General features: G+C 42.1%; 1 protein-coding gene across 2 annotated transcripts in view; it reads left to right on the top strand.

Annotated features, from left to right (window-relative positions):
• TSPAN7 (tetraspanin 7) overlaps positions 1-22731 on the top strand; it is a 169522-nt gene that overhangs the window by 11899 nt on the left and 134892 nt on the right. The window contains exon 1 of one of the 2 annotated variants that reach the window (XM_019486267.2): positions 15945-16091. The exons of the other annotated variant lie outside the window; for it this stretch is intronic. Within the exon in view, the coding sequence (XP_019341812.2) occupies positions 15960-16091 (132 nt within the window). The 5' untranslated portion in view covers positions 15945-15959. Of the gene's footprint in view, positions 1-15944; positions 16092-22731 lie in introns of those variants that run through there. 2 annotated transcript variants of the gene reach the window in all.

The raw sequence follows: 22731 nt of genomic DNA, 5'->3' as shown, positions 1-22731 counted from the left end.
TCTTTTTCATAAGTTTTGGAACAGTTTTTTAAATCCTTAATAATGCCAGATTGAATTGTATTACATTTAAAGAAAGAACTGGGTTTGATTTTTATTTGCAAGGTATTGCTTGTGTTTGGTGAGGGCTAAATAGATTCTATTGACTGGCTGAGACTGGTGGCTTGTTATCCTGCACAGTGCTACCTACAGGTCACTGTGTAGAAGAAAGGATATGGAATACTGGCTCAGCAGCATGGAGAGAGGATTTCCTAGCCAAGCCTGGGAGAAGGTTTAAGTTGCATCTTGTTAATGTCTTTGTTGATATACCCGAGGAGAGGGTAGGCTTTATAGCACAGGGGTCAGCAACATGTTTGGGCAGAGTGCCAAAAACACCTGCAACTTTGACTTGTAAGATGTTGGTGTGCCAGGGATGAATGGTGGGGGAGGTGTGAGAGGCCTGATTCTTGTTGTGACAGCATGTCCCTGGTCCCCTTCCTATCGTCTGCCCTGAGGCTCGTGTGCCAAGCAAAATGCGTTTGTGTGCCATACTCTGGGTGGTTTTGTTGGGTTTGGTTTTTGATCATGTTAGAGAAGATACCCCCTAATAACAGTATTAGTTAAAGCATTTATTAAAAGCCTCTATAAGACAGCATCTGAATATTGAGGTGATGCGCATAATCAGTACATTTTTGAATCACGGGAAGCTGTCCAAAAAACCATGATAACATGAGATACTCCAAACTTCAGTCAATACATATGTAAGTGAAGAATGATGGAAAGCATAAGGAGGAAGCTATTATCTGCTTAAAACTGGAAAGTTGACTTGTATGATCCCATCTTTGGGACCACACAATGTGACTTTACAACCACACAATTCTTTGAGGTGAATTCAAACAGATGCCCTTGATGACCTAGGAGAGAAAGTAGAAATAGGACTTCAGGAATTTGTATTTTCTAGGTCCCAGCATAGAACAAAAATATTATGGATAAGAAAAAAACCTCCTGCAGCAGGTTACATGAACAACTGCCCCTTTATAAAACAATTTCTAGTGTACTATAGCAGGGACCTGTCAAAACACTATACTGTAGTTAACACTTTAAAAGTTTCCACTTACATCCCTAATTTCACACATCAGTAGTTTTTTTTTTTTTTTAACATTTATTCTTTGGGCAGAGCTTTCTTTGATGGGTCTCTACCTGAAAACAAACTTAACGAAACTTTCTTTAAGCCAGTTTTTAGGTTCCAAAAAACTCCACAAAAGTAGTTGTTTTACTCTGTATAAAGAAAATAGTATGGGCAGAAGAGAGTTTTTAACTTCACTTTTGGAAATACAGTTACGTTGAAATGGATTAAATGTGGCACGGAAGTTTTTCTCTTTAGTTTGTCGGGAAATAAAATTTATAAACAAATGATAAATAAAGTCTGCTGGGTAATATAGATGATTTTTATCAAGCCTCTTTAAGTCCCTATCAGTTTTGTCATTCACTCTGTTCTACAGGACAGCCCACACCTTGTTTAAACTATGATGTATGGATGAAAGCAGGTGTTAACTAGCTTTTTTCAAATTCTGCTCTAACAAGGCCCTGGGGTTGGTGCTTTTCAGGTTAGAACAGTTTACACAAGGGCATTTATAAATACTCTACTGGAATACACAGAGCCAAATCCTATAAGCTACTTTAACAGTGAGGGTAAGAACAAATTTCAGATACAGTCAGAAAAAACTCACAGATCTTGCAATTTCAGAGGGGCACACCATGCTTCCCCCCCCACTTTTGTTCCATAATAATCTGCTGGGTCTATCTTTTTTTTTTAAATGCCTTTCCCAAAAACAAACCAACCAAATAAACACAACCAAACATGCTTTTTATTGTTGCAATGATATGGTAGCATAGAAATGATAGAAAATGTTAGCACTGTAGAACACTATTTCCAGGAAAGGAGTAAGAGAAGGAAAGGTGGGAACTCAACATTCCTGTATACTCTTCACTTCAGTGGCACTTAATATTCAAAGCCTAATGAGAACCAATTAAATGCAAACATTATTTAAGTGCATGTAACTTTGTTCTCTTTTTAAAAACAGGCAAGAATTGAAAATTGAAATGCCAATAAAGAACCCTCTGCCTTCATATGCTGAAATTCTGATTAAAATGATCAGAATTAATGAAACACAGAAATCATGGGGCATGGACAGCTGCTCAGTGTCAGCACTAAAAATTTACTGCACCACAAAAAACATGCTGAGAAAGGGATCATGCTGGCCCCCTGACTGAGAGCTACATAGTCAACTCAGAGGTAAGCTGTCCAGCCAGAGCATAATAGAGGGTTGCTCCTTGGGTCCCCTGTGCCCCCCAACTGCAAGCCTGATGATTGAAAAAAGCCTGTCCTCTGCCCTGCCAGAAAAGAGAACAGGCTGTCATTGCTCATCTGGAAGCTGTTGAAAAGCAGTAAATGCCAAAGACAACACCCAAACCTGCAGGGGTAAGAGGGGTGAGAACTGCTCTCTTCACCCCTGCCACCTCTGAAACATTCAAGTCACCTCTTACACTGTCTTGGGGAATCCTTTCTTGAACACTCCTGGCACAGCAGCTGCTGGGTCTCAGCAGGGCTCCCCTGACAGCTTGCCTTTGGGTAGCCCATCAGAGAGACAGCATTCTCCCTCCCTCTCTCCTCCTTGAAGGGAGGGACAGCAGAAGACTGGAATACCAGGGGCCCTAAGGTCCCCAAGATAAGTGTATAGGCTGCTTACGTGGTGCTAGAATACGTGTCTCTCCAGAGAAGTTACAGGTTAAAATAGCCAACATTTTTTCATGCATGAGCCAGTTTTGTTCTGTGAAAAAGACCTTGAACACCTCTATGCTAGCTTTCTGTGCTGAGAAAAGACACATTTCTTGGCACAAATGTAATTCTTGTCCATGGCCATAGTTTCAGCAGTATCTGTGTAACTGTGTTGTGCTTGATCTGGTATTTTTTATTTCTGTGGCTTTTAAAAGTTCTCCAACAGCTACATTGTTTTCTAACTTTTAGTTATCTTCTACTTCTAATTCTTATCTCCCATTAATGCAATATTCCGTTTTGTACAGTTCTCTTTTTAATACCATTGTATTTCTTTTGAACCAATTAAAGCAATTGGGGTAAACAACTAAGAAGGGTTGGAGATTATCTCTTGCCTACAGAATTTTGGAAGACATTTTTTTCTTAAATTGCAGAAAAAAATTGTATTTTGGGATACAAGGAACCAATTGCATCTTGGGTCCAGAATTTGCAGAGTCTAGGCTGTATGGGCTTTGGCATATAAACTAATTACAGGTGCTGAAAGGACAATTTTTGAACATCAAAAAAAGCAACTATAAAGTATCTTAATGTTATCTCCTATCGAATACAAAGTCCAAAATAATTTTTGCTTCTTGGTGCCTGTTCTTGTGTTCTATGCAGTGACACAAAGTACAGTACTGTACTTGCATCCAGATTTGCTAATGGAAGATAGTACCTATATATTTTGGATGTAAATACAGGTTTAAAAACTATCCGTTTAACCTGTTGTAATTACAACAGTTAGATTATTAATCGATATGGCAATCCACAGCTTGGTCCACATTGTACTGCTCCATCATGGCTTGCGGGGCACCCCTACCCAGCCTGGCATCAGCAGGGAGCTTCCAGTTCCTTGAGGTGCAATGGGGACTCAGTGGCTCCCCAGGGCTGCACCTCACCATGAACTGGGCAGGCGGGGTGGGCAAGATAGGGTGGGCAGGTGTGGTATGTTGTGGGACTGAGCTACAGGCCCTGAGGAGCTGCCCCATTATCTCCTCCCTGGCCCTGTTAGTCCATGCAGCCACTGTGGGTCTGGACAAGGGGCATGTTGTAGGTGCTGCCTGCATTGGCAGCTGCAGCAACATAAGGTGCCGCATGTGGCCGGGCATGGGGACAGGGACAGGTGCCTTAGCAGTGGGCTTCGTGGCAGGCAGCTGGGGCCTGCCTGAAGCCTGGGCTGCTTGTGGCAGGCATCAGGGAGGCTGTAAGCTGCTACACCAGGGTCTGTGGATTCTAGCTATTGGTACTAGTTCCCTCCCCACCCCCCAGGACTCCTCCCTCCCTCCTGCCCCACCACCTTCTGGTTCCTGTTGGGGCACCGTGCAGTATCCCTTCCCTGTCAGACTGTGCCCTGCCCCATGCTAAACCATAACCAGTAAGCTGTAACCAGTTATCACGGGGCTTATTGGTTAAACAATTAATCATTTAACCATTCACATCCTTACTATATACAGGTTTCCCTCGATTTATGAAGGTTCTTTATATGCAAATTCACTCTTATGTGATGAGCATATTTAGATCCATAATTCATTATATGCGAGGTAAATTCGGTCTTGTGCGATCAGCATACATGCTCTGCTGCCCAAGCAGGTAAGTCTGTGGGGGGAGGGAAAAGGGCCGTAGCTCCACTCATCCCAGCCCTGGCCACAGTGGCCCCGAGAGCAGCCAGTGCCACCTGCCTGTAGCTGCTGGGCTGCACCGTGCTCTGCCTGCTTCCCCGCACCTGGGCTCACCCCAGCTCTTGGGCTGTGCCATGCTGTGGTGAGCAGCCAACACCAGCTGCCTGTACTAGGGCATGGTGCAGCCCAGGAGCAAAGGTGAGTGGGGACAGGTGGAGTATGGCGCAGCCCAGTGGCTGCAAGCTGCTGGCGCCAGCCACTCCCGGGGCTGCTGCAGCCGAGGCTGGGGTGAGTGCTGCTCTGTTCCCTCTGTTTTGCTGCCTTGTGCAGCTCCAGGAGTGGTACCTCTTCCCTAGTCCGAGCCTCCCTCCCTCCCTCACCACCATGGGAACCTATCCCTATTTGTTACATTGTAAAGTGGGTTTGCTTTATGCCGGGGCGGGCAGTTATTTTGGGTGGAGGATTGCTTACTGAGTTTTGGCAAGCCATCGAGGACCACATGACAGTCAGCCTGGGGCAGATAAATATTAATTTTCTACATTTTTTAGGGGCCCTGCAGGCTGGATAGAATGGCCTGGCAGGCCACATCTGGCCCACCTCTGCTTTATGCGAATTTGATTTATGTGCTGTTCTCCAGGAGTGCATGTACAGCATAAATTGAGGGAAACTTGCAGACAAAAAATATTAAAAAATGAAGGAGCATCATGAGGGGGAGGTTAGAGAAAGATTCTTTATTTGCTATTTATTTTTGCTGTCCTGATCCCACCAGCCAAGAACAGTCCTTTTCTTAAGGTGTTAAAGCCATGACTTTGCAGAGTATCTTTAGGGTCTTTCTGTGCAGTATGCAGGATAAATGGTTGTTTATGCATAACTCTTCTGTTGATAGGGTAGGATAATGTTGCACATGGTGAAAATATATGCATGCAGTTGTACATGCAAGTCCTGTAACCTCTTTTGATCTCTCTTACAGAGTGATGCTACTAATCTTTGTTCTTTTAGCCTGGTCTAAATTCCATCCCAGCTACCCTTTGTCATTTTGCTTAATGGCAACCTGACAAAAAAGAATCATAGCTCTGTTTACCGCCATTTGTTGACTTAGGGAGGTGTGTGAGACAGTTGACATAACAATATGTAGATCGGTTATCAGACCACTTGCTGTATGAGAGTGCCTGCTGGGTCAGCTTTGGGGAGACTGTAGGCAGGGAGGCCAGTACTGCAGCAGCGTTTAGCAAGATCTCATATTGTGTTCACCATTCTGACAAATGACAGGCTCCACGCAATGTGTTGCACAAACTGAGGGAGTTAATAAATGAATGCTTCTTCCAGGAACTGCATTATAAAAAAAAAAAACACAACTGAAAACTGGAAACAAAACAAGACCAGGCACAAAAATAAAGCTGTTTTTTGCTGTTTGGAAGCAAAGACTAGGTTTTTTTTACTCTTCCTAAATATTCTGATGTGGGAAACAGCCACTTTGATAAAGCTTTATGGGAAGACCAAATTTCAAGCTTGTGAAATGGTTCTAAGGGAAACTAAAATTATGTCTATTTTTGTGGAACATGTTGCAATTTTTATATATTTCTAATATTAAAATATTACGCCTCTCTAAGGAAAAAGCAAAATAAATGGTGTTGCTTGGCTCAAGGAAACCTGAGAACAGTGTTCCATGGCTATTTTTTAGATAAGTATCAGGTTTAAAATATTTCCTTCCCCTGTACTCATTCCTGTCAAATTGCCAAAAGGAATCAAGGCACATAAAGGACTAAGTCCCATACCTGGAAGAATATACAATTTTAAAGGAAAGAACTGAGTTGTTTCTTGAAACAATTTAATCCAGAAATGCTCCAACATGTAGTTCAAGCACGGTTAGTTACACAGTTTGGTCTTTTAATTTAAGCAGATTTTTAACCTTCAACTTTTATGCAAGGTTTCAGGTCATTGTGACCCCCTTCCCCCCCCCACTCCGTGCTGAGTGTATAATATATATGATGACAGACTTTAAATGTACAGGGCATTTACCAGGAACCACTGCAGTGGAGCAGAATTATAAAATCTAGCATTAAATCTTTTCTCAAACGCTAACATTGAAGCCATTAACAGTATTAAAATACTGTACTAGCAACATCATCAGTGAGAATTAAGCATGGTTGACCCTTTCTTCTTGTAGTATTGAGCTCCTTTTTGTCATTAGATCGATTTGTGCACCCAGCCTTGAATTTGGGCGCCAGTGTGTGTATACTTTCTGACAGAACATGCACTCTGTAATAGGTATTTATATGATATCAATGAGTAAAAGTACACACATGTGAAATTGTTTGCAGAAGGGCAAACCAACTGAGAATGATGATAAATATAGGTAGGTGGTGGGTTAAGGCTAGCTGAAAGAGTTAACAACCTGCAATTCATTCTGTTCCTTCTGTCTGGCTGCTTCTCATTGTTAGGTACCCATAACATGAAGAAGAGAGTCTTCTGTAGTTAATTGATGTTTTCCTTAAATCTTGTGTTCAGGTCTGCATGAGTATATAACTAAGGGATCTTGTTTGTTTTATGATTTTCAGGTTTGATAGAAAGAAAACATACCTCTGGGATGCATCCTCAGAATCTTCCCATTTCTGCTTTGCTTTGCTTTTTTCTGCTTACTACCCAAAATAATATCTGTTGCATAGTTCCCATCATTTTGCAGAATCTGGATATATTTTAATCTTGATTTTTAAAATTGTAGTGAATGGTAACACCTCCAGTTTTATTTCAAGTGGGACTTTGTTACCTTGTTAAATGGCTTTCAAGGGATATAGATTTTTTTCTGTTTTTCTCTTCTATTTCAGCAAGGATTAACTGGCCTCAATGTACAGAAATATAAACTATAAATTTAGAAGCAAAAGCTTGGATTTTCACACTCATCTTCAGGGATTTTTGTAGGTGATAGGGACAGGAGTGTTGTCCATTTAAAATACAGAAGGGTGGTTACTTTTTGGTTAGAAGAATTAGCAGATCCAATAGCCACTGAAGTGTAAGCTTCTTTTGTTCTTAGTGTTATTGGGCTCTTTCTTAACCTACTGAGTCGTATTACGTCAAGATTCACATGCCATGTATTTAATTATGCCTGTGTTCAACTCCACATTAAGCTGCGGCAGGGAGATTGTGACTTATTCTGAGGTCTCAGTAGTTCCTGGCAGAATTAGAAATGGGACTGAGAGCCTTGACTGCCAAACCCCTTTCTCTAGCTGTCAGACTACCGCTCATGGCTGATAAGGAGGGAGTACATCCTTACTTTATAGAAATTAAAGACATGCTATCTTATGTCTATAGATTTTCATATTACTGGGTGCACCTAAATGTCTGTATCAGCCGTATGCTGTTATTCGGCAAGATGATCTAAAACAGTGGTTCCCAAACTGTGGGTTGCGACCCCAAATGGGGTCCCAATATCAGCAGATGGCGTCACAGGGGTTGGGGGCTGTGGATTGGGACTAAGGGGCCATGCTGAGGAAATGGAGCCATAAGTGGGATCATGCTGAGGAAGAGTTTGGGAAGCATTGATCTAAAGGTTTTTTGTAGTGAAGGTTCCACTACTGATTGAAGAGACCCCAAAAAGTTAAAATTACCTTTTGAAATAATGTTGCTCCTAATATAGGTGTGTGTGTCTGGTTTAGACCAAATGAACTCTAAAACAAAGAAACCTAAAAACAGCAGAGTAGAAATACTTTCAGAGCTTAGACCATAGTTTTTTTGATAAATTGTCATGAAGATCACACTTAAAGCTAGTCACCTAAGTCGTAGTCAAATTCTGAATATTATGATAGCCCACACTTCCTACTAAGCACATGGCTGAGTGAGCACTGACCTTAATGCAGATGTGGAAGGTAGAGGTAGAATATCACCACTTACTTGGATGAAAGAGTTAGAAAGGTGATGTTGAGTATCATGCCGAACTTAATTGAAAAACTCATTTGACTGGAGACAGTAGATCAGAAAACCTACACTAATAGTGATGAATATTAACATATGCTGCTGGGGTTCAGTCTGGACAGTGCTGTAAGGAGCAGGGTGAGGTTCCAAACGCCATGCTTTGTGAATTTTTAGGACTGGAATAAGTTGTTGGAGGAAGAGTTTAGAATAAGTGATTGATCAGAGGAAGCATTTATTGTGGTAGGATTGGTACAGTCTTGTCTTGAACATGCTGACAGTGGTATAGTTGACTTGTTCTTTTTGCTTGGATACTCTTATGCTCCCACTCAAGCTTATGTTACTGGTTTGACATGGTAGTTAAGAATGCACCACCTCACAGACTAAATTCTATTTCCTATGCAGTTCAATGCATATACTAATTCCTTTATTCTGGAATCCATTTTGAATTGCTTTAGTTTGTAATAGGTGAACTTCCAGAGGATGTTGGAGATACAGGGATGTCTAGTGCTAGGTTAATCAGGCCTTAAGAGCAGACTGGTTTATGTTTTACTCTTCAGACAGAAAAGCATAAAACAATATCACTAGTACTCTCTCCATCCCATCTATTACATGGTTCTGGTGAGCAGTGGAAAAGATGGAAATGATACAGCAGGGCCTTTGGTCAGTGTTTTAAGAGGTCATTTGCTCCCTCACATTTTTTAAACTTCTTACTCAAAGAAAGGAAATATCCAGATAAGCCCAAATACTCTTTTTCCCCATTTCCCACTGGTGCAGTTCCACTGATGGTGGAGTGTAATAATATAGGCCAGAATGTAGCAGGGTCCATATATCAGTAAATCAGTGGTCTGCAATCTTTTTAAGTAGAAGATCACCTTTGGCATTTAAAAGCAGCCCAAGATCTACCATATGCTGCTGCCCCCCCCCCCCCCCCCCCGGCGCCTTCCCCTGCCCAGCAGGTAAGTCTGTGGGGAGAAAAGGGAGGGGGGGGGCAGATCGAGGCAGAGGGAGAAAAAAATATTTGGGGGCACACCTCCCCAGCAGGTATGTCCCACCCAATTTACCCATGCTTCTGCCTCTGTGGCACTGTCCCTCTCTGTGGGGGCCTTAATTTAGCTCCTACCCCTTCCCTCCCCCACGGACTTACCTGCTGGGCTGGGACACGTGTGTGCATGCACGTGAGCACTCAGTCCCCCACCTCAGCCTCAGATTGACTCCAAGAGGCTCCAAGATCTACCGCAAGAGGCTCCAAGATCTGCTGGTGGATCTCAATCCACTGGTTGGTGACCACTACAGTAAATCACTTGCCATGTGGGACATGGTTTAAATTTTAGTCTTCACCATAACTATTGGGAGAATTATGGGTTCCAGTATTCCTAGTATAGTGGTTTTTGCTAGCGATTATTTCCCTGCTTCATATAAGTAGTATTAGTTTGATATCCAGTCAAGGCTGCTTGCTTCCTTGCTAAATAGTAACAGATGGTCCAGACTAGTAAGGACAGTGAGGAAGATAAGGGCAGAGCCAGTGTTATCTAGAAAGTGTTTTTTGTCTATGGAAGAATGTTTCCCAGCAGGAAACATGACTGACATGAGAGTTCGGAAATATTATTTAGAAATATGCTTCTTAGCATTCTTTGGTCCAAGTCTCAACATAACTCTTAAAAATAAAAGTATGCTGGTTTTATCTGTGGTTTATGTTGGGCTGTATCAATAGTATTAAAATTATACCCCTTCTTAGTTAAAAATGCTGTATTTGCTTTTTTTCTGGTTTGCAGCATCCTGTAATCAAAGTACTGTGTGACAAAGTAACTATATAGAATGGAACAACCAGTTCTGTTATGTAATCTTGCTTCCATTTATGTTACACCACGTGACAACCTTAAAATGTTACAACTAATGCAAAGCTGGAAAAGGAAAAATAGAAGCATTAGTCATGAACATTTCAGATCACTTCTTTCCCTTGCTAAGGTTGAAGTGCTTAGATTTTATGATGGGATGAAGGGAAAACAGATCTATCATGCCAGGTAATAGAATTTTGTTAAAGATGGAATTCTGCACATGGTGTTATTGCCAGGAAGCAGGCGCCACTTTGGTTTCTTAAGGCTTTATGCTCCAGAACGGTGGGATCAGGCCATGTCTGTGCCAGGAAAAACATACATTTTTAGCATGTACTGGCTAATACGTGTGAACATCTTAATGCAAAGGTGGCAAATTATAGTTGGTCAAAGTGAGCCTTCACTATCTCAGGAGGGTAAACCATGTTGGTTTGAAGTGGGGCAGAAGGTAGGGCAGAGTGACACCTGAGAGACTAGTTGATTCTGAGAGGCACAAACTTTTGTAGGCAGCAACCCACTTTGTTAGATGGTAGCAGCTCAAAAGTAGGTTGTTGCCTATGAAAGCTGTTGCTTCTGAACCAGTCTCTCAAGTGTCACCCTGCTCTACCTTCTGCCCTTTGCAGTCTCAGAGTACCTCTACCTCAAGTAGTTAAAGCATGTTAAAATTGCAGCTTGCTGTCCTATATGATGATGTTAGTGTTTAAAATACTTATTATTTTTTGTAGAGAAGGCAAGGCCTTAGTGGGCAGGACTAGGTAGGCATTTACAGGTGATTTCTGGATTGAAGATAATGGTTCAGATTTTTCCCTGCCTGAAAGCTCTGTAGGTGGATTTCTTAGCTATTATGTACCCGTGACACTGAACGTGTGTTTCAGGGATGTAGGTTGCAGCTGTGTTGGTCTAAGGACATAGGTAGACAAGGTTGTTTTGGTAAATCCAATATCTTTTATTAGACCAACTCAAATAGTTGGAAAAATTATTTTTAGCAAGCTTTCCTCAGCCTGATGAAGGGTGTTTGTGCCCAAAAGCTTGCTAAGAAGAATTTTTCCAGCTGAACAGATGTTGCATTTGTAGAAAAAGCTGTCTCCTTCCACCACTAGTTGGAATTGACTGATCAGCTGAAAACATTTCCTGCTCCAAATGAGATTTTTTTCCCACTCCATGGCAGAGGGTATATGGGAAAGAAAAGCCAACCCAAACCATCGCTTGACTATTACTTTTACATGTTTAGACTCAAATATAAAGCCAAACTACACATTGGTTCTTTTGGAAGCTGTATTGGCCCATCGAGAATGAGGTTAATGTAAAACAGTGCACCTGCCTCTTATTGGCACTGGAAGCTTTTGAGACACCCCTTTTCAGTTCCCCCATGCCATCTGATGTTGACTTAAAACTGAGGAAAGGTCTTGGAGCCATTAGGTACCTAGGAGGTCAGCTATCTTAAACAGAAGGTTATTTTCCTTGTGGTAGATTCAGTTTACAAAATGAGTGTCTTTCAGCTTTTAGTGACCTGATCACCTCCACTGAGTTTTGCAATGATAAAATTGTGCTGTGGATTCTCGGAGTTTCCTTCTCAAGGTGATTTCAAAATTCCACTGTAACGAGCCCATTGTTCTGACAAGGTTCTTCCCAAGCCCTCCCTGTCCTAGTAAGAATATTACCATACACTAAATGTGGGGTTCTGCTTGGGGTCATATGACGCCTGTTACCTGGGCAGTGCTGTCACTAAGAGGATCATGTCTAAATAGCTGTCTGATTGCATATCCTCTTGCTGTGACCTAGCTGTCCTGAAGCTGGAAGGTCATGTCAAGACTCATTTGGTCTGAAACAGGATGGCCTCTACTGCCGTTCTTCCAGACATTTCCTTTTTCAAACATTTGCAAAGCAAATTCTTGGTCCTTGTTCGATATGTTTCCAAAGCTCCTTGCTTTGGATTTAAGGATTAGAAGAAGAATCCCTCCCCATCCTCTCAGTTCTCCAGAACCATTGGTGACATAGGAAAGATAGAACATTAGATGTTCTTCATTTAAGTTAGCCAAGGTTTTTTAACTTCTAATTTCTTTTAATGCTTCCTGAAGTCTATTGAAGTGAAATATTGGTGCATATACACTATTGATATTATCCTCATTCTTGCTGCCTGCTGTATAACTTATGATTGTACTCTCTCATGCATAACATCTCCATCTACATGCACTGTAGGAAGGAGAGCCCTGGACTGGTGATATCTTCAGAGAATGGAAATTCCCTGGTTTGTAACTTTTATTTATTTGAAGCTATCATCCTCCAAGATTCTCATCACTTCCAGTCAGTTTGAAAAGGAACTCATCTGAGGTGACATTTAGTTCACAATTTGATGAAGATGCCTTATCGAGACATTGAAAAATAATTAATCTTGATTTGATTGGCTAACTTTTCTTAGGGGGACCTTTGCTTGCATCGTGCCTGAAATTGACCAAAAAGTCCCAAAGGCACATAGCCACAAAAATGTAGACTGTGGATACACTTTTTCATATCTCTTTTTTAACTGCCAGATATTATTCAGACCATCTAAACAGGAGTGAGAAAAGGAGTGGATACTCATTTGGATAATCAGACACCCAAAGTTAATAAAGTAACAAAAAAAATGTTATACAGAGAGTACATGTAGCTTTGGAAGGAATTTTCAGGCTTACATGTAAGGGGACAAATGTGAGTTGTTGGAAATAAATTGCCTTTTTGGGTGGGGAGGAGGTTGCAGGGAGGGAGTGTGGTAGAAGATAGTTGCCTTGCTCTTGGTATTGGTCACTGTCAAGCCTGGATTGATGAACCATTGCTGTACTTCGGTGTGGAACTTCTGTTCTTTAGGAACCAAGAGCGCGGACAGAAGGGCAGCTCCTCACTGCAACTCAGAACACTTTGCGGGAAGTGATCTGAGTTGCGGAGATCCCCTGGACCAAACAGAAGCTCACTGTTGGTTCCAGGGGGGAGGGGAATCTAGCTGCTGGCTGTCTGCCTGCAGCTGGTTTTCCCTAGCAGTGGCCCCTCCTCCCTGCCAGCCCACTCTGTTTGCAGAATAGGATGGGGAAATGGAGCAGAGGGAGCTCATTCTAGGGATTTCTCAATTGGCACTGAAGGGTGTGGTGGGTGAATTGGAGCCCCTCCACCTCAGGGGGGCTCCAATATATCCGTCCCACCATCCAGTGGAGGCTGAAAAAAACCCAGACCAAACTCCCTCTGCTTCCTTCCTCCCTCCCATTTTGAAAGCAGCTCTGAGGCTGGAAGGCAGGCAGTTACGGAAGACATTATGTTTTGAAATGTTGTCATTGATTTTTAGCCTGATTGACCATTTTTGAAGCAGTCTGCAGCTGTGAACTTGTGTTTGATCACAGCTATAGACTGCTTTCTGTGGCCAGATTGGGTGAAAATGGTCACTTTTGTCTGTGCCCCAAATGCTTCAAGAGCTCCAAATGAATATACCTTGAGACAGCTGTAAGATTGGTGCCATTGAGTAGTGCTGCGTGTACTCTGTCTTGTGCATGCTTGTTGGCATGCACCCTTTTTGTGAAGGGTATAGTGCATGTAGAGCAGACTTGCTAGGTGTCTATACACAGCGTTCCCTAATGTGGTCCTGAGGTTGTACAGAGATGCTCGCTCTCGCTCGCTCTCTCTCTGACACTTGGGAGCTGGGATGCAAGAGTGAAATCCTGCAAGATATTTCAGAGCAGCAGAATTAAATTGCTCTCTTTTTTCTCATCTTTTCTTTTTTATTGAGGGGTCCAGTTTGTAGAGGTGAAGTTAAGACTGGAGTTGTATTTGTTTTTGAGAGAAGGAAAGGTGGTATTGTCCCTCTCCCAGTCATCCTTGAATATGTGTGAAGTTGTAAACTGCCCCTATCCCTGATGGTGACTGCAGGCTCTCTGCTTTCTTTTAGCTTGCTTACTCTCCTGGAGGCAGCTGAGGATTTACCAGTGCCTGCTCTTCTGGAGAGATGGGCAGGGAGATTGTGGCTCTACAGGTGTTCTAACCTAAGCTGTTCCAAGGAGCAACCGCTGCTCCCCCCCCCTTTTCCAGTTCTGTTGTTAAGAAGAAATTAATTTATAGATCTTCAGTAAGCAAAGAGCTCTCTCACCCAATGACGTATGTTAATCCGGACACTTTATATCATTGGGAAACCACCTTTTTTAGCAGATGTAGCACAAATTACCTGGGCATCCTCCCTGACTGCTACTCTGATTTCCTTCCCCTGCCTTATCTGCTGCTCTGCTTCCTGCCATGTACTCTGTGCCCAATTTGCTGCTCTGCTTTTTGCTTCCTGAGCTGTCTGTTACTGTGTTGCTTGTCTCCTTGAACTGTTCAGTATGCCACATGCGTAAGCTGACCATTACATGGGAGACAGTGTGCGCCATGAATTGGCCACCCCTGCTGTATATGGTACATGCTCTATATTACCTCATACTTCCATTGGGTAGTGAAGGTTAGAATTGTAAACCAAATACAAATTCCTCAATTTATCAACTTAGCTGTTTCTTAAAATATATAAATAAAATATGCTGGGCTGCTGCTTTTTTCAGCTGTAAAGTGTGGCTGAAAGGAAGACTTGGAAGGGAGTCCTTTCATAACAATTCTTCACTATTCATAAGCCAGCCTTTCAGATAAATCAGAATTGGAGGGCAGTTCTCTTGTACAGTCTGAGTTCAGAATGGATGCTGGGTCTGTCTAACAAGGAAGTGCAAGGGAAGTGTACATTGGGGAGTTGTTGAGGAAATTCACTGCAGGCTGAAAGAGTTTTAATGTTCTATTTCAACAGCATAAGATTGATCTTTTCTCTTACCCAGTGGCAAGGCTTATCAGAGTGGTCCACAAATTTTTTTACTTGACAGAGAGATCCAGAAATTGATTTTCTAATCTGACTTCGAAGCTGGCAGTAAAACCATGGGATAATTCCTTGAGAGTAAAATTTGTATTTGACTACTTAAAATCTACATAGTGGGTACTTAATTGACTTGTAATTTCAGATATGTGCTACTTGAATGTCACTGGAATTGTTAATGAGCATTGGAACATGAACTCAGAAAGGCTGGGGATTTAAATATGAATTAATACAAATTTTTAATACCATATAACTTTGGGGGGCAAAAAGGAGTTAGGATGCACAATAAAAACAGCACAACCCATTAAGCTTTGCATTCCTGCAAACAATACAAAAAGATTATTCATTTAGAAAAATGGAAAGAATTTTTCTCCCTCAGGTAGTTTTCTCTATGATGATACAACAAGTTGTTTTCCAGGAGAAAACCTCAAGCATTACTTGTTTTGAGACTCTTATTCTGTCACTTATTTCTAAGAAATATCCTTTTATCTAAGCCACAGATACCCTTTTGTTCTTGAAGTACCTGGTAATGCTTCTGTAGCAAAGACACTGGATTTCCATTGCCGAGAACAGGCAAGCAGCATTGGCAAGAATAGGAGATCTGAGGGAAATTTGTAGAGTAGAATTGTTTTGCTACCTGTCTTCAAAATCTCTCTCTCTTCCCCTCTCCTTCCCTCCCTCCCTCCCACCCTTCAAGAGCATTTTGGAAGGGATCTGGGGTATTCAGAAGTGCTTGTGAATACATCCCTATGATAAAACACAAGCAAGAGGCATTGACTCTCTGAACGGTGAAATAAGAAAAGCTGTCAGGGTGACTGCATTTGTACTAGCACATTACCCTTTGACCTAATTAGCTTCCTATTTGTGCCCTGCAGGAGAGAGGGGCCCACTGGTTATATGCAGCCAAATATTCAGTGATTTGCCTGAACTTCTTACTCCCACTGTGATTGTGTTGGCTAATGAGAAAGTTCCTTTCATTCTGTTGGGTGGTATGTCCTCTCCATAGGTGCTGCAGAGAAAGCAACTTGTATGCAATTTGCTCCTTTGGGGCTGTCTTACATCCTGAGTTTCAGAGCGTTTCAGCTTCTATGGTGAGAATTGAGCTCCTGAATGTTACTAATGCATTGTGTATGCATATATATATAGGCCTTACTTGTTTCAGGACAGAGCAGCGAGACGCTCTAAATGATTGGCAGAATGGCAGTCTGCTTTGCAGGGACTAGTGGGAATTGTGTTGTGCTCTGAGATTTAAACAGAGCGGGGTGGGGCAGGCAGCGAGGAAGGAGATTCACGCAAGTGCTGACTACCTTGCTAAATTCATTTTGCACCAGCCGTATCCTGGATTTGTAATGCTTTTATAATTTTATAAGCATACTTTGAATGTTAAGTATGAGAGACCATCCTCCTGCAGACCTGTGATTGGATAGCAGCTCTGTGACATGTCCAGAATGCAGTTTGAAATGCTTTGTGGTCCTAAATGTCTTGCACACCATTTTTTTAATTTAATCAGTTTCCTTGGAATGCCGTTGATCCAACTGCATTCAGCACTTAACTGGAAAATGGGCTACATAGTATTAAAAAGAAGAAAGGGAGGGATGGAGAAAGGGAGAAATAGTAAAGAGTGGGGGGAAAATATTCATTTCATAGACTTGCTATTTATTGGTGGCATTCTGCAAGAATGTTAACTAGGTACAGTGGATCCTGATTCATACTAGGATGGTACACTAGAACTAGCATAGCTGTTAGAATAAAACTTTAGCCATCATGCAGGAAAAAGCTTTCATGGCTCTGATCATCAAGTGGTCTCCTTTAAAAGAGTAGTATCTTCTTAGCATGTTAATGTTCCACTATCTTGCATAGATATTACATAGAAATGGTTTGGTGAAGGGGAAGCCACTTGTATGCTTAATGGTGAAAAAATGGCTTCTCCAATACTTGCAAACTAAGTTCATTTAAAAAGAAATGACCCCAGAGTGGCCCTGTGGCATATGATATTTTCTTCCAGCCCCTTTTTTTTTATCTGACTTGTGTGGGGAGAGGGGCATGTTCTGCCACAAATGCATTATCTCTTTCTTTTAGACAGGTTTTAAATTATTAAACATATGCATGCTAGGGCCAGAATAATTCATACAAAACATCTGCAATCACCCTGTACCTTGTGTTGCCTCAAACTGATCCTTTCAGGATACTGGACCCAAGTATCATAGGGGCTGGAGAAACTGAGGAGGACATCCATAAGGTTGAGCCATCTCCTAGAAACATTAAGGCATTCTTCAATGTCGGCTAATAGGTGAAGGTCTAGCTGTCCCCCTGAACGCTATCAAGGAAAGGAGGCAGAAGGATCCAGTGACCCTGCCCGCCTCCCCCTCGTAGAGCTACATAGGCCAGGAAAAGCAAAGCCGGGCCAGAGGAAGAAGCAACCACTGGAACAGGTTGGGGGAAAGCCTTTTACGCTGATTCCTCTCATTTATCTCTTTCTCCTTCCTTCCTTCTTTTTCACTCCCTAGCTTTGATTTCTTCAGCACTTCCTGCCCTTACAGTTTATCTCACCTAGTAAAAAATATAATAGGGGGTTGGCAGAAGAAATGGGGCTAACTAGGAACACATCTGTTATTACTCTGATCACTTCATTTCTGTGATATATTTACTTTTCCCCACCTATTTGTGGTTGTCTTTGTTGGAGTGTGAACTCTTCTGTCCAGGGGCTGAGCCCTCCTTTGCGTGTATGTGCGCGCGTGCGTGTGCATGCATGCAGTATTCAGTTAAGGAGAACCCCATTTCAGCTGCTGCTTTTGGACAGCTGGGTATATTATTTGGTGATATTATTAATTATTTATTTATGTTCTGACTGTACCATGAGAAAGGAGCATGTATTGAATATACACGAAAACATCTTGAATTGGAAGTACTTATGTCACCTTCTGGCTGACTTGTTACAAAACCAATTATAGCAACATCTTTGCTTGTCAGTCACTGGGAAAATGACTCATGTTGCCATTTGTATGTACAAATACTTAAAGTAAAAACATACCAAGCAGTTTAGCAGTTGAAATTAAGGTTGTTGTTTCATATGCTGCCACTTAGACTGTGTGTGTCTGAGTTGGGGGAGTTAGAGGTTTTACATAATCCCAAGAGGGAAGGCCCCAGAATTTCTGATTAATGATCCTGCTCACTTACTGGATTCAGATGTTTTCATTTTAGTTTTCATTGGATGTGTCTACATGTGCTATTAATTCAAAGTAGGCTTACTGCACAGTAAAAATGCTGCATGGTAAGCCTGCTGGGGAGCATGTCTACACATTTCCCCAATGGGAGCAGCCTGATACAGGCTGTTCCTGTCCTGTTCTGCCTCTGCAGCAGCCAGGGGGAGCTCCAGGCTGCCCTTGGGTGCTAGCTCAGGGACTGGCAGGGAGCACAGGACCAGGAGAGCTCTGCTGGCTGCAGCAACAGCTGTCTCCTGGCCCCGTACACATTGGGAGAGGTCCTGATGTGCATGGGCTGGGAGATGGCTGCTGCTGCAGAGCTCTCCCGCCCCATGCACATGAGGACAAGCCCTGTGTCTACCTAGGCTTTCCCGCTAGCTGTCCCCCCAAAACAGGACAGTTCCCAACCAGCTCTGGGCTGCATGTTCAGACTTCCCCCTGAAGCCCAGGGTTGGCTGGGAACTGTCCTATTCTGGGGCAGGTCCCAGCCAGCTCTGGGCCAGATGGAGAACTCTCCTTGTACAGGGAGATCCTGGCCCCAGCTCCACGATTAGAGGGGCATGGCTTCCTGTGTTGGCAGCTGCCTGCTGCCAGGGTGTGCTCTGAGAGTGAAGCCTGGCCAAGCAATGTCCCCCTGCCCTGGCAGCAGGCAGCTCCCAGCCCAGGCTCCATGATTGCTGCCTATTAGAGCTGCCCTGGTAGCAAGCAGCTCCCAGGGGACGGGATTGTTTTCCAGTCTCCTCCTGCTTGGGCTGACCAGGAATAAATTTGCTCCTGGTTGGTCATCTATGTGGGCTACTGTGCAGTAACTTTGACATGGTCAATTTGCTACCTACATTTTCAGGTAGCAAATTAACTGTACAGTTGACTAATTGCACACCAAGTGTCTGCTTGTGTAAATGGTGATGGTTTACTATGCAATTAGTCAACTGCGCGGTAAAACGTCCCGTGTAGATGTGCCCACTATGTTCCTACATAATCCCATTTCCTCATATTTCTCTCCTTTTTTGCACTACAAATCCAAGATCACTATAATTATATTTTTAAATACTGGTTTTCAGAATATTAGCCTGGGGACAGGATGGGGGTGGAATACCACATATTTTTTGTCTGCAGGAAGAAATAATTAGGCCATTGCAGGAATATGCTTTTTTACAGGGTGGCTTGAGGCTGCTTTTCTGGAAACTGTGAGGGGCAGAGCTTCTTGAGATGCCTGAGACTTGCATGGAGCTGCTATTTACTTGCTGATGTTCATTGCATCTGTGTCCAAGAAGCAGAACATTGCTTCTTTCTACTGATAAGTTTCCTTCTGTGTGAACTGTTCAGTTGGCATTATAACATTGTGTGTTTATTTGCCTTGTCCCACAAATGATGAAACATTTGAGGGATAATTCCCCCCACCAAAAAATTTTCCCCTCTATCTTCCCTCCCAAACCAATAAAATTGTCTATTTTAAAAACGTCAGCTGCCTCTAGCATAAAAAGCCAGTGATGATGTATCGTTGCTTGTAATGCATTATTCAAAGTCTTTTTTAGACTCTGGTATATAAAGAGTTTCATTAATATTTCAGTAGTCACTGTGATTCTCATCAAAGGGAGCTCCTTCCCTTTCATCAGATGACACCCCTATATTTTTGTAGGTAGCAAAGATTCTTGGACTCTAAGGTTACCATTGATAGAAGAAAACTCATCACTTTCCAGATGAATTGATTCTTAAAAGAAGCCCTGACCTTGAGATTGAGATTGTTCCATGCAGTTATCTGGTATGTCTGGATACTTATTGCAGATGTACTAGGAAGGGCTTGCTTTTGTATTGAACTTGAAGGAACAGCACTGTTTTAGGACAAAAGATGATCTAATTGGTTTTAGATGGAGCCTTTGCTACTTCATGGTGGAGCCTTGAAAGGAGGAAATGCAACATTTTTCTTTACTTACTTGGTTTGAAATTTAGCTGTTTTCCATTCTAGGTTCAAATACATGTTGAAAGTTATTTTTCATATCTCATCCAGCCCTGACCAGTGAAAGTCAGGTGGAATATTAAACTACGGACAGGACTGGCCTACGGACAGGACTGGCCAAAAGTAGTTTTTTGTTGTTGTCGTCGTTTATTTATTTGCTTCCTTCTGTTTTAAAGAAAAGGAAGGTAAAAACCCCCACAAAAACACTAGTTTGAATGCACTGTGTAATAGCATGGAACTATTTTTCTTAATCCACAGGGGCTCCATTCTTCTATTCTGAAGAGAGATAAAAGTCTCTTCCTTGATTTGATTTCACATGACAGTCTGAGGCTGGGAAACCAGTCTCATAATATTAAGATAGGTAATACTTTTACCATGGAGCTTCTCAGTACATCAGGTAGTTAGGTTTGAAGGGAAGACTGATGTTTAAAATTGCTTCTTACCCATGAAACTAGGGAGAGAGTGATGCTGCTAGCCAAAAAGCAGAGCATCACAATCCCTAGGTGCCTGTGAGTTACTGGCTAGAGTTTGCTGTGTGAAGGGAATCAGTAATAAAATAGATGCTGAGGCGATAGATCTAAAAAGGGTGGATTACTGAGGAGTAACTACAGCCGTGTTTCAGGAGGTGGTCATATGTAATTCTGCTTTGCAGTGCTAATGAAGAACTGAGAGAATACTCAATTCTTGCAGTGTACTTGGTCCACATATTGGGCTCTGTTTGTATTAGAAGAGCTCTGCATCATAATGCATGCAAATGAAGGTTTTGCTTTTGAGGAACTTGAAGTGTAATGTCGTGAATAGCAATGATTGGCCTTTCTAGAGAATAATGAATGCATTCTTATGGCTTTTCATTAGACAAATAATTTTTCCCACACTAATATTTTAGGTTTTTTTCCTAAAACAATGACAAGATGAAATTAGAGATAAATACTTTTTTCCTCTTGATGTTTAAAACATGATTCACATTTTGTTTTCCTATTCAGTTTAAATATTACTTAATGACATCCCCAGTGAAAGGGGACTTGGTAGCAGCTTACCACTACATCAGGGGAATACATCAAGGTCTCAGCAAACAACTGTTCACCAGGGCACCCTTGGGGAAAACCAGGAGTAATGGCCACGAACTCCTGGAAGACTGTTTCAGGCTTAACACTAGGAAACACTTCTTCATAGTCGGGGTGTCCACACTGTGGAATAAACTCCCTCCAGAGGTGGTGCAGCCACCTACCATGGAAATCTTCAAGAGGAGACTGGACGGTCACCTGGCTGGGGTCACCTGACCCCCAGTTGTTTTTCCTGCCTAGTGCAGGGGGGTTGGACCTGGTGGTCATGCAAGGTCCCTTCCAGCCCCTTACAATCTATGAATCTTTCATCTCCTAAAGTAGACAGCTTTTTCCAAAGTCATGATTCACCTACTTCTACCACCCCAAAATGTATTGAGGCATCTACTCCTTCCTCTCTTGGAGGGAAATGACAGTTATTGCTGTCAGAAAATAAAGAATATTTTCCCATTTAATTGAAATAATTCATGACAGTGGAATTGGTTTAATATTAAAAAGGAAGCCTGGAATCAAAACTTGTGGCAGAAGTGATATGTTTTATTAGACCAACTAGATATTTGCAAAGGAAGCCTGGCAACCAAGCTGTTCAGAGGGTCAGGAAATGCATAATGTGGGGTGATCAGAAAATGGAGGGCTGATGAAGTAATACTGAATGTTTGGATAGAGATATTTTGTATCTGCATTGTGGTCTAGTGAGATGGGGCCCATGTGACCATTTGGTTCTGAAACCCATTGATGGGATGTAGAAACTGCAGTACCATGGTAGTTGTGTTGTTCACAAGTCCTGTGGGTGTTCAGACAGGCAGCATTCTGTATTTTACTGCCAAGCTCTGTGGGACTTCAGTAGTATAGCTTGATAGGGGCATACTGATATGAATAGTAAGGAAACATCCTTGTCTTCAAGTACTTAAGTGGAATATTCTAAAAGAGCAGAAACCCCTTTGACTTCTCCACTTACCTTATACAAATTCAGAGCTTTGAAAGGGACTACACACTGTATATGTTCTATACATGATAATCTATTCAACATTTGCAGTTACTTATTGTGTTGCATGCTCAGTGGTTGACTGTAATCTTTGTAATATGTGGGAATCGTTACCAGTGAGAGGGACAACTTATAAGGCCCAGAAATTTTCTGATGGTATTAATGCCTTAAAAGCAAATGATCAGAGTTGTCATTTCTGGAAAGGAAATACATTTTCTTTATTTAGAGTTCTTTGCTCTTGAGATGGTCCAAGGAGCATTAGGCTTTTTTCCCCTCTTCCGTTCACAGTGGGAACTGTTCTCCTTTATTCTGAAACATTCTTCTGTTCAGGGGATTTTATCCAGTTACAAGTGTGGATTTGAAAGGGTGAATTGGGATGTATCTGTCCCTCTTTTGCTCTTTTAAATCACTGCAGGGTTCTGCTTTCTGTCCTCATCCCATTTTACCACCTCAGGCACAGGCATTAATGAAGTGCACATTATCAGTTAATAATATGAGTACTTAATATGCAATTTCCCATTGAAA

The sequence above is a fragment of the Alligator mississippiensis genome, chromosome 1 (genome assembly GCF_030867095.1).
Source record: "Alligator mississippiensis isolate rAllMis1 chromosome 1, rAllMis1, whole genome shotgun sequence".
NCBI classification, from domain to species: domain Eukaryota; kingdom Metazoa; phylum Chordata; order Crocodylia; family Alligatoridae; genus Alligator; species Alligator mississippiensis.
The sequence above is the reverse complement of the archived record's forward strand: the minus strand, read 5'-3'. Positions and strand labels throughout refer to the sequence as shown.